Below are 12858 nucleotides of genomic sequence, written 5' to 3'. Positions count from 1 at the left end.
ACCCAGAAAAAAGTATTCAAAAATCTATTTAAAATAAATTTATTTCATCCTAAGTATACTTCAAATCCAACATATTTATTGACATATCACTTACTGATATAAAATTATAATTAAACTTTATTTGGAGTATTTTTTATTGAACAATGCACATTTTACATGTGCAGTATTCTTAATATTAAGCCTAAAATGTGTTTTAATATGTTTATTGAGAAGGATTGTATGATCATATCAGTCTTTAAATGCAGGATTTTTAAAATGTACCTAAAGTGTACTTTCAATGGTTCCACTTTAGCACAATCAAGTATACTTGAGTATATATTTAGTTGGACTTCAGCACTACTTCTGCACAATTCAAAGTGCATTCAATACAAAATTTGTTGTTCCAATATGGCAGACTTGAAGAATACCAGTTTAGTATACCGAAAAGTACATACGTAAATGTATTTGTAGTATACTTAGACAAATTTCAAATACATTTTAGTATATATTTTTATCAACTTATGCTTTTGTGCCATGCCGTCAAACTGACATCTTCGGAGAAGGAACGCCATTCCAGACCGGAAGTAACTTTTCAGATTTTGATGAAAGATTACTATGACAAACAGTTTTTTCTGTGTATTAATGTGTACGAATTAATTGTTCACCCTTAGACCAGTAATGTGTGCTGACAAACTTAATAGAGTAAATTTTGATTTCATGAGGACTTTAGTTACTTGAATTGACTTAAAGTATCCAATGAAAAATCTACTCAAACAGCAATTTACTAGTTACTTCGTATATAGCCTATCCACAAGTTTCCGAGGGGCGCTCCTGTAAAAAATAAAGTGGGTGAAACTTCCGGTAAGGCAGCGGAAGTAGCATTCCAATTGTATTTTGTGTGTTAGTTAGCGAAGAGGCTAGCTGTTTTTCTGAGAATTATTTTACTATTTAAAGACGCAAATCTTTATGAGAGATGTCGTTACGGAGCTCAGGGATAACATGTGCTGTTCGCGGTTGTATGTATAACCGGACTAAACTTGTTTTGAACATAAGCCGAAAACGAAATCAGAGTGATCCTGCCAACGACTGTAACATTAGTTTCCATCACCTCCCAAAAGACAACGAATCTTCCTGTGTACATTTGTTTAAATTCTTAATATTCTATAAAATCTATCAGCATGTGTTTGGCTGTTCGCTATGTTACACCTAAACTCAGGATCAAAGCCTGAGTGACAGAATACCAAATGTGCCAGTTAATCTATTCAAGTAGCACATTCATTTATGATTTTGAATTAACTCCAAAGCACAATGACTATACACAATGTGTATTTTTTTTATTTTAATTGTTTGTCAGCTCACACAACTGTCTGTCACCATGCCTTGATGAGTATTGATTATTAATAATGTTATTATAATACTCCCAACCAAGTAACTGTGGAGGGTAAACCCAGATAGCAAACTGACATTGAATCAACGTGGAAATATGACATCGAAAAAACGTTGATCTGACATTGTTTTGCTCATCGAATTAACGTTGAACCAACGTCAGATGCGTCATTCTTTCAAAACTAACGGAAAATCAACTTGAAATCAACGCGTTGTTTCAACGTTATGAAAGCAAACCAATTTAATTTTCGATTTCATTTAGCTTTGAAGAATGCCGCGTCTGACGTTGGTTCAACGTTAATTCGATGAGCAAATCAACGTTGTTTCAATGTCATGAGAGACGTCGTTTCCACGTTGATTCAATGTCAGTTTGCTGTCTGGGAAGGTACTGTTATTTCACCCTTTTTAATTTCGTTGAGGTTGTGTTCCCACATTGTTAGCTAGTTTGGATCGCTATAACTTGAATGACTGTCAACTTTGTTTACTTCAAACCGGAAGACGCCCCCACTTTTGACGCAAGGCCTCATGGGGCGTAGGAAATTTGTGGATATAACAATACAATAACATGTTAATATTTAAATAGAGATTGAATTTAAATGATTATTATTGTCATTAGATATATTTGCAACAAACACAGAAGAGACTAGGCATCTGTAGCCCAAATATCATTACATTCCCTTTGCTTTGTATAATAATAACGTATACAGCTTCATTTGAATTATTAGACAATGTTGGTTTTGCATTCAAATGTGTAAAGGGAACTGTAGTGTATTGAATTGCTTTGGCCAGTCTATAGAGATTAACTTTGGGTTAGATTTTGGTTGGCCAGTTTATTGTCCAAAATACCTGTGTTCACAGAGTTTAGTATTCATTTTGTGCAGTAAACCAAAAGAAGAACACTGCTGTTCCGAGTCTTATTTGTATTATTTGAACAGTATCAAAACACAGCAGGAACCACTGGCAGTGAAAACTCTTCACTTGTGCTCGCACAAATAACCACTACTGAATATCTGCCTGTTACTGAAAATCTGCAAAATTTCAGCCTGTTTCACACACAAAACTATTGTATGCCAAGATGACTTTGAATTTACAGATTTAATCTTGTGTATTTTCCTTTTTAAACCTGACGTACTATGAATTGTCATGGCATAAAAAAGAGAAACTAAAAGGTATTGTAGGTTTATAAAAAAAAAAAAAAATTTTTCCAAATTTGTTTAAACTTTCTACAATGCATAATTAAAGAGCACCTATCATGGATTTTTGAAAATGACTGTTCATGTAGTGTGGAATATAGCTCTAAGGTAATTAAAACATCCTGCAAAGATTTATATCTGAAAGTGCACTGTATATAAAGTTATTGTCTTTCAAAAGTGAGAGTCGACTCTAAGTCTATGAAATTAATTGTTTTTGAAACGAGTAATTAGCTGTTTTGTCGTGACGTAGATACAGAACATTAGCTCATTGGCCGCTCCCAACAACTGCGCGCGCAGACGAAAGTGTAAACTTGAAGTGACATTTAGAACACATTCAAATACTTCAGCTAAATCACATCATGTCGAGAAGACACTGTATTCTACATTGCAAAGACAGTTCAGCCACTTGTTTCCATTGTCCAGGGACGACCATGTGAAGAATCAGTGGTCAGAGTTCATATTTGCAACGATACCACAACAGAATAGCACGAACCTTGTGTTCTCATCATTTTAATGACGAATCATTCGCAAGCCAGTTGTTCCTGAAGGAGGGCTCAGTATCCAGTGTATATGGATCAGGTTCGTCCTCCTCCGAATCACAACCTGTAAGTAATATTAATAATGTTTGCTGTTAAGTTTTCTGTAGCATGCACAATATAGTTACATTGTGTTGTGTGTGTTGTGTGCACTCCACACAGCTTCTAAGCAAAGTTAGTTTTGTTTTTGATATTCACCAGACATTCATTGAAAAATGGCAATTACCTCCTAAACGACTTAGCCAAATATGACTTCGCTCTATATAATAAGCAGTGCCCCTCAAAAGCCGCCGCAATGTGAGTTTTGCCGGGAAAGCTTGCTCTTGACGGAGACGCGAGTAAGGGACCGCGTGGAAAGTGCACTTTTTCTGACACGTTTGTTCAAACAATACAATTTTCAACACTTGACAAGCTATAATCCTGGTTATGGGCGTTCCGTTGCCGACAGTATCTGCCTACGGTTTACCAATAACAACTGACTGGGTCATTTGACCAATCGCCGCAGATTCACGTGTTTGGGAAAATGAATCGTCGAACGAATTGTTTGGGAGTCGTTGAGCAAATCAGTTAAAAATAAATGCATATTATAAGACAAATAAAGTGTTTTTTATCATTGCATGCACGTTAAACTGTTTTTGGGAACTCCTAAAACAAAAATAGGAACATTTCAAATGCTATGATAGGGTCTCATGTAAGTACTCTGATAAAAAGAGTATAAAAATCGTGTGACTCTAGACCGTTTAATCTGCACTAAACACAGCTCATTATTTCCAACCCTGCGACAAAACAAAGGATTAGGCGACTGTCACTCTCTCACAACCATGGCAACCACCCTTTTGCCACACAGGACCTACCCATTTGCGCGTATCCAGATCATACCTGTTCACATGCCCTTGTTTGAGCTTGAAGATGCAAAACTCGACGCAGTTCCTCTTGTCCAAGAAGTGCTCCTTACCCTGCACTTCAACCACCCTATCCTTGGCCTCTACTTCCTCAGACCCTAGTTGCACGGCCTCTTGCACGACCTCCTCTGCTTCGCCCTCGACCCCGGATCTGTCCTTGAGCTGACCATGTGGTAACATGACATCATGACTTTTGCATAAACATACATGCCACTTTCAAGTCAAGTGGCGTGTTATCTATATGCATTTTGAGCTATCCGCGTGTATCCATGGATGCGTGTATGTCTACGCCATTAATGTCCAAGTGATTCCGCGTGTATGTACACGCTGTTATGTCCGAGCGAAACAAAGCAAAATGTAGATCTACATCTGGGGAGCAATATTTTTTTTTCCTAGGATGGTAGGGGAAGACTTATAAATGCTATTAACCCCAGTGAGGGGTAGGTTTAGGGTATAAATAATGGCAGTGGAAAAACATATATCATGCAACCTGTTTTTAGCTTTGCTTTATAGATAACTAGCTTGTTAGCGAATCAATAAATATATATTTTAAACTTTACCAATATCAATATGCTAGCTTAATAGTGAGTAATAAAATACATCTTATTTGTTTATCTTCATAATTGTAACAGTTATCAGCTGGAGTGCCTTTGAGAGCCACCAGAGGGCACTCCACACCAGACGATCATGTTTCACTCACAAACTACATTTCCCATAACTCACTGCCTGGACTCATCAGCATTCATCTCATTCACCTGTTTCTCATTATCTTGTTTAGTTCACATCATAAATACCTGGTTTTCACATTCACTTATTGCAAAGTCTTGTTGTATTGTGTGTCTGCATTTCCGAGCGGTTTCTCGTGTTTGTTTTCTGTTTTTGACTTTGGATTGTTCTTGGACTTTGATTATTGCTGCCTGCCCTGACCTCTGCCTGTTTCTTGGATTCCCACTGTTTGTTCTCCATTGTCCTGTCTGCTGATTCTTAAGCCTGCCTGTACGACTATTCTTAAATAAAGCTGCATTTGGATCTTCATCTCCCTGTCTCAGAGCAGTTCGTAACAATAATGATAAAGTTAGATTTTTTTAATACATGTGATTCTGACATGATGTCACTACATGCACTGCGCTCCCTCCTCTCCGCTCGTCTCAGGTAAATAATGCGTCTTCAGCTCAGCGGTCGGAGTCGCGCGTTCATGTATTTTGGGGGCGTGGCTTTGGAAGGAGCCCAGACGGGAGGGGGTGGAATGAATGGAAATAATGAGCTGTCTTTAAAACAGTCGTGAGAGGTCTACAGACACTCTATTTTTATATTTTTCTTTTTCAGAGTACTTACATTTTAACAAACTTTATACAGAAATTTTAAGCAAATTTGGAAAATAAGTTTTTTTTTTTTTAATAAAATTCCTACCTACAATACCTTTAATGATTCTTCAAAAAAAATGTGCCTTTTGTATTCCACCAAAATAACAGTACACCATTTTTCAATTACATAAGGATGGGTAAATGATGACAGAATTGTCTTTTTTGGGTGAATCGGTTTGTCATTGAAAAGATATGAATGTAGCTTAAAAAACATGCATAGCATCACGCTTGTGCTTTGTCTAATTCTTCTTTGTTTCACTGTTTCTCTCCCCAGTCTCAGTTCAAATTTATACTGCAGGTGAGAAACATTTTATATTATACCAATCATTTTTATTGTCTAAACATTCAGTATTATTTGAAGAATTCAGATGCAAAAGCCTCTAAGTGCCATTTGAAATTTTCTTCTAGAGTGATCATTTTTATCAAGCTTGTATATTTAAGTTCAGTGATTTCACTTAAATGGCAATAATAATTACCTATTAATTGTTATTTAAATGAAATTACTGAACTTAAATATACAAGTTTGATAAAAATCATCATTAAAGAAGAAAATTTCAAATGGCATTTAGGCTTTTGCATCTGAACTCTTCATTTGTTAAATTGTTTTTATCTTTTCAATCAGTTCTCTTAGAATATATAATTTTGTCTCTGCCTCAGGTGAAATCACAGCGATTGTGATCGGGTCTCTTTGTGGATGTATAGGTTTGGCTGTTATCATCTACTTCATTGTGAAAACTATTCGGTAAGAATTTTTAACAATCCACATGTCTCATGAGCTGGTTAGAGTTGTTATATATATTTTTGTACATTCCTAGTTATACACAATCATACTCTATGTGTTCTGCTTAAAACTTGCCAAGAATGTGTTTTCCTCTGTAATTCATCAAATAAATTCCTTTTTTTTTTTTGTCTCATCTTAAAATCAGTTTACGGTTCATAATTGGGTACAAGTCACTAAACAACAAGATTATTGTTTTCCAGTGCTAGCAAGAATGACTTCATGAAGGTGGGACAATCAGGAATAAAATTAAAAAATAACACAAGAAATTACATCAGACGTTGAAAATAAAGAAATTATATTATAAAAACTACATAGATTATAGGAACTACATTGAAACAATAAGTCAAAGTTGATGTGTCAACGCTAATTACATTGAATTAATGTTATAGAGTAATGTTGGTTCAGTATCACTTTTGCACCCACAATTCATGTTGAAACAATAGTGAGATTTGAACAAAAAATCAATGGAAATGTCATAGGATCCTCGTTACATTATGATGCTGATTCTAAATCATTGCTGTTGAATCAACATTAACAAAAAGAGTCCTTGGTAATATTGTTGGATCAATGTTACATTGTTGTGTTCATTCTAAATCATGTTTGTTCATACATTGAACATACAACTGAAATTTTGCCTACTGACAACATAAAACAATGTTGCCATCTGATGTACCCAAAGTTAATGTTGAAGCAACATTCAATGGTCAATTCACCTTTGGCTAAGCCCCGCCCCCTTAGTTACTGTTGCTACATCCGTCAAACTTCATCTGCGCTCTGCATGGCTTATGCTGTAACAGCTCTTTCTGCTGAAATGTTATCAAACTTTTATAAAGCAGCAAATAAAGTGTCCGATAGAAGTAGGCAAAAGGGGCTGCAATATGCTTCCGAAGGCTATATTCAAGACATACAGGTGAAACGCAATCAACAACAAGGCATCCAAAATAGACGCAAAAGTATAACGTTAACGTTACCGGTCACAGTCAAAAAATGAACCACCGCATTTCCTACTAATTGAGACGGAGGCTGTGTAAACTTTATTTTGTTACAAACAAGGTGAGTGCTCAAAGTTTCAGGTGTTCAGAGGTGAATGTGAGGAGGATACTTCGGCGTGAAGGATTCCAGGTGAGCAGATCCTCTTCAGTGTGATTTCCATCAAACAAACTCAGTTCAGTGATACTTGCTTTCTTTCTTTCAGGTCATCCGTTGGCGAACGAGATTCAGGAGGGGTACATGGATTCAGGACAAGGCAGAGACCATGGAGTGGATCCTGAGGATATCAGACCATGGACAGAGAGGTTAGTATTTTGCAGGTATGTATACGTTACGTTCCTTGTTGCTGGATGACACGGAGAGTTTCTAGGTGACTGGTTAGGGTCTGTTCCTGTTGGAGGCTTGACAATGAGTGAGCGTGAACGCAGGGTGTTTTCATGCAGGGTAAGATGTGATCATTGATTGTGCACATGTGTACATGATTAGTAATCCGGAGAGAGTGATCGTTGTGTGGTGAGTGCTGAGGATTCTGATTGGCTCCTGACATTACCCCCTCCCTCCAGAGTCCGCGCCAGCGGACCTTGGACCTCGACGTCGTGGGGGTCTACCTCTGGGCCGTGGTGCAGGTTTGTCAGGATGCTGAGCATGGAATTTAAGGAGCAGACTGGGATCAAGAACGTCATTTCGGGGTACCCAACTTCTTTCTTCTGGTCCATACCCTTCCCAATCAATGAGATACTCCAATTGACCCCCTCAACGTCGAGAGTCCAATACCTCCTTTATTAAATAAATGGAGTCTGGTTTAATGGGTGGTACCGGGGGGTTATCTTCAGGAGTGGGCTCTGTGACTGAGTGAGGTACCGGTGGATGATGGGGCTTCAACAGGGAAACGTGAAACGTTTCGATGGATCCGATATTCTGGGGGCAGATGAAGTTGGTAGGTGACTGGATTGATCCGTTTAACAATGGGGAATGGCCCGATGTACTTGGGATTTAGCTTGCGACATGGTTGAGGTAAGCCGGATGTCTCTCGTAGAGAGCCAGACAAGCTGTTCAGGTTGGTATTCAAGGTTTGGGCGGCGGCGAGCATCAGCAAAATGCTGTTGACGATTGACAGCTTGTTGAATGTGCTGGTGGGTTTGATCCCAGACTCTTCCGCTCTCTTGAAACCACTTATTCACTCCGGGGACCTCTGATGGCTCACCGGACCATGGGAATAACGGGGGCTGGTAACCAAGGATGCATTGAAAAGGGGTTAACTGCGTGGATGACTGTCTGAGAGAGTTTTGTGCATATTCTGCCCAGATGAGATAACAGCTCCAGATGTTTTGATTGGAGTGGCAAAATATGCGCAGGAATTGCCTGATGTCTTGAATCTTCCGTTCGGTTTGCCCATTGGTTTTTGGGTGGTATCCTGAAGATAGACTAACTGTCACATTCATAAGATTGAAGAAAGCTCGCCAGACCCGGGAAATGAACTGGGGTCCTCTGTCCGAGACTATGTCTTCTGGGAGACCGTAATTGCGGAAAACATGCTCCATCAATAACTCGGCGGTGACAAAAGCCGTAGGGAGTCCTCTCAAAGGAATTAGCTTGCATGCTTTTGAGAATCGATCGATGGCTACTAGGATGCAGGTGTTCCCTTCAGACATAGGGAGATTGGTGACGAAATCAACTCCGATGTGTGACCAGGGTCTATGTGGGACAGGCAGGGGTACTAACTTACCCACCGGAAGGTTTCTTGGGACTTTGGACATGGCACAGGGAATACAACCTTGAATGAAACTCGTGATATCGTGTTGCATGTTGGGCCACCAATACTTTGCTTGAAGGATTGCTAGAGTCTTGTTTATGCCCGGATGACCGGTTCCCACCGAAGCATGAGCAGAAGCAATTAAAGAGTTGCGGAATTCTTCAGGCACGTAAATCTTTTCGGGAGGACATCCTGGGAGTCTGGGTTGCTGTCGAGACAATTCTAGAAGTTGCTCATTGATTTCCCACTGGATGGGATTAACAAATAATCTCTCGGGTAAGATGGTTTCTGGTTCTTCCACTGGAGTATCTGAGGCATGGAGTCGAGAGAGCGCATCGGCTCTGGTATTCTTGGAGCCCGGGCGATATGAGATCTTGAAGTGAAAACGTGTAAAGAACAATGCCTATCTGGCCTGCCGTGGATTGAGTCTCTTAGCATCTCTCAGATATTGGAGGTTCTTGTGGTCTGTGAGTACTAGGAATGGATGCTTTGCTCCCTCTAACCAATGTCTCCACTCCTCCAGGGAAAGTTTCACTGCTAAAAGCTCTCGATTCCCAATTTCGTAGTTGGCTTCTGCTGGAGATAACTTCTTGGAGAAGAATGCACATGGCAAGGGTTTGGAGGAGAATACTGCCGTGAGCCGTGAGAATACTGTATTGTTGAATATACCTTCGATAGAAGTTTGCGAAGCCTAGAAATCTCTGGAGCTCTTTAACTGACTGGGGAATGGGCCAGGACAGGATGGTTTCAGTCTTGCGTTTGTCCATTTCAACTCCCCTGTCGCTAAGGATGTAACCCAGGAAATCGACAGTGGTCTGATGAAAGATACATTTCTCAGCCTTCAGAAACAGGGTGAAATCTCTGAGTCTTTGAAGTACCAGAGATACATGTCGTTGGTGTTCAGCGGGATCTTTTGAGTAAATCAGAATATCATCAATGTACACTAGTACAAACTTTCCCAGGAAGTCTCTGAGAACTTCGTCCATGAAACTCTGGAATACAGAAGGAGCGTTGACCAGACCATATGGCATGACGAGATATTTGTAGTGCCCTGCAGGTGTTATGAAAGCTGTTTTCCACTCATCTCCTTCTCTTATCCTGATTAAGTTGTATGCACTCCGTAGGTCTAGCTTGGTGAACATCTTGGCTTCTCTGTTCAAGGGCTGCTGGAATGAGCGGCAAAGGATAGCTGAACTTCACAGTGACTTGATTCAGGGCTCTGTAATCAATACATGGTCTTAATCCACCATCCTTTTTGGACACAAAAAAGAAGCTAGCAGCTGCAGGAGATGTGGAAGGACGAATGTAGCCTTGACCTAAGGCCTCCTTTATGTACTTTCTCATGGATTTTTGTTCTGGAATGGATAGATAGTAGATTCTACCCTTGGGAAGTCGTGCTTCAGGAACCAGATCAATGGCACAATCCCAGGGCCGATGAGGTGGTAATTTGGAAGCAGTGACAGGATTAAAAACATCAGAGAACAAGGAATAACAGGCAGGAATGTTCGTGGACAGGTTTTCAGTGGGACTCTCAATGGAAGTGGAACTTACAGTTATGGCTGGGGATCTTGAATCATTGGAAAAACTCATGAGTGGAACTCGATTGAGGGAACATGCACAGCCCCATTCCTTTATCTTCCCAGACTGCCAATCGATGGTAGGTTGATGGCCAATTAACCATGGTCGACCTAAGATCAAGTCTGTTTGGCTATTTTGGAGAACAAACGGTTCAAACAGTTCTTGATGCATGTTTTCAACACATAATTGAATGGGGGTTATCTTTGTTGTGACACTTTCCTTATTAATCAACTCAACAGTCACTGCGTAGATGGAGTAAGACTTTGGAGTGTTGACTTCTGGGAGGTTGAGTTCTTTGCAGAGTTTTCCGGAAATTAAATTTCCCGCTGAACCAGAGTCGACGATGGCTGTCACAGACAAGGTTATAATCGTTAACGAAAACTAACGAAAAAACGAAAACTAGATGGGAAAAAACATTGTCGTTAACTGAAATAAAAATAAAAACGAGCCATTACGAAAAAACTATAACTAACTAAAACTGTAATGTGTGTTTGCAAAACTAACTAAAATAAAATAAAATTATAGAGCAAATGTCCTTAGTTTTCGTCTTTAACACTATTTAAAACACGCAGTGTATTCGTTGCATTTCATTTCCCTGTAACGCTCTCTCCCTCCGTCTCTCTCTCAAATGCACGCACACACACAGCCCCTCCCCTCCGTGCAATGCACACCGCGTCTCTATTAAAACGAGGGTTCGATCAATGTTAAAAGCAAGTTCGCGAAAGGTTGGTATCTCATGATGAACATTTTACACAATCACACATTAAAAGGTGGTGTAAAAATATGTTAAATTCTTAATACAATTCTGTAAGTGTGTTAATGTCAACCCGAGAAGCGATTGAGCCTTCGTTAGAAAGTTACTGACTTAGTTGCAATTTTGAGGTAAAATGCTGCTGGGCAGTGGGCATGGCCGTGGCTAACCAGTCCGGACCTCGGCCATTTTTTTTTACATTCAAAAATGGAATGGCATGATTGAATGATTATGTGAATGATTAATTAGCCATGTTTAGACCACCTGTGTGTTTGCAATTCATGTTGCAGCGAGAAGCTAGCGCAGTGAAGGGGGCTTGAGAACGCATTGTGAATGAGGGCGTTAGTGTAGCCTCTGTGTTGCCAGATCCACCTAATCGAATGGTGCGGTAATTTTCTGGATCTGTTTTTCGGATTTTTTTGTGACACTTTAGGAAGTTATTATAGTGGAAAGTTGCATGTTAGTGTTAGTGATATATTAATCGTATTTCCAAAACACAAGCTTTGAAGTAATTTCGAATTGTTATTATATTATTTGCTTGTTTTTCGTATCAATATCTGGCAACATTTTACTGTCTGCGTTAATAAAAAAAGCTTATAGACAAACTGCAATTGCATAAGGCAACCACACCAAACGCAATGATCATTGTGATTATCTGTAAAAACAATAGCATAATACAGATCTGTATGTTACAGAATAAAATTTGCCAAAATAACCTTACTGGCCAGCTGGAAGACAGCTCATGCTTTGTTAACGTTTCACATAGTCATCATAAATGCAATAATTAAAGTAGTGTTTCTCAACTAGCAATCTATTCAACTAGCAATTTATTTAGACCTACTTTTATTCTGTTTCTTTGCACAAAACTCTCCAGAAAGTGCCATTTAATAGTTAATATATATATATATATATATATATATATATATGGTAAATTCCTTTAAAAAATCCCTTCATGTCCATGGGGAAATGTGGGTCCAATAGCCTAACCATTATTATATTACTAATTATTGTGAGGTAATTATTAATCATTATTACCTCACTAATTTTCAGACCCTGGTTGCGGCCTTGCTGCTTGGTTGTCGGTGTCAAAACTCTATAAGCTGTGATTCAAATATTAAATAATGTTATGTCATTATTTTACTCTTACACTGACTGTTTGCTGCTTCAGTCCAGATTAGTGTTGTATAGGGTAAATTTAGTACAAGGTGTGGAAATTGTAAAGCTGTGGGATTTTTTTTATAGAAGATATCTAGATTGTTACGGTAAAGGATTTTCACATTGTAGGCTTCATTTTATGTACTGGTTTTAATGTTGAATAGATATTTCTAAAATTGTATGATGTTTTTGTTGAGTTATTATTACACAATTCTTTTTCTGACCTTTTTCAACCTTGCCCCTGACAAATAACCCAAACTACAAAAAAAAGACTAAAACTAACACTAAAACTAATAAAAACTAAACTAAAACTAAGCATTTTCAAAAAATAGAAACTAAACTAAACTAGCAAACCCACTTTTAAAACTAATTAAAACTAAACTGAATTTGAAAACAAAAATTCAAAACGAAATAAAAATAAAAACTAATGAAAAATGCAAAACTATAATAACCTTGGTCACAGATATGCAGATTTCTTGAGTCTTTATGA

General features: G+C 38.6%; 1 protein-coding gene across 2 annotated transcripts in view; it reads left to right on the top strand.

Annotated features, from left to right (window-relative positions):
• The window catches only part of ca14 (carbonic anhydrase 14), an 84652-nt gene that overhangs the window by 49597 nt on the left and 22197 nt on the right, over nucleotides 1–12858 (top strand). For both annotated transcript variants that reach the window (XM_039694336.2, XM_039694335.2), the window contains exons 9-10: nucleotides 5635–5658; nucleotides 6018–6102. In XM_039694336.2, the coding sequence (XP_039550270.2) occupies nucleotides 5635–5658; nucleotides 6018–6102 (109 nt within the window). The remainder of the gene's footprint in view (nucleotides 1–5634; nucleotides 5659–6017; nucleotides 6103–12858) is intronic.

This window comes from Pimephales promelas, chromosome 12 (assembly GCF_988280905.1).
Source record: "Pimephales promelas chromosome 12, fPimPro1.hap1.1, whole genome shotgun sequence".
In the NCBI taxonomy this organism is placed as follows: domain Eukaryota; kingdom Metazoa; phylum Chordata; class Actinopteri; order Cypriniformes; family Leuciscidae; genus Pimephales; species Pimephales promelas.
Note: the sequence above shows the minus strand (reverse complement) of the source record. Positions and strands in the feature narration are given on the sequence as shown.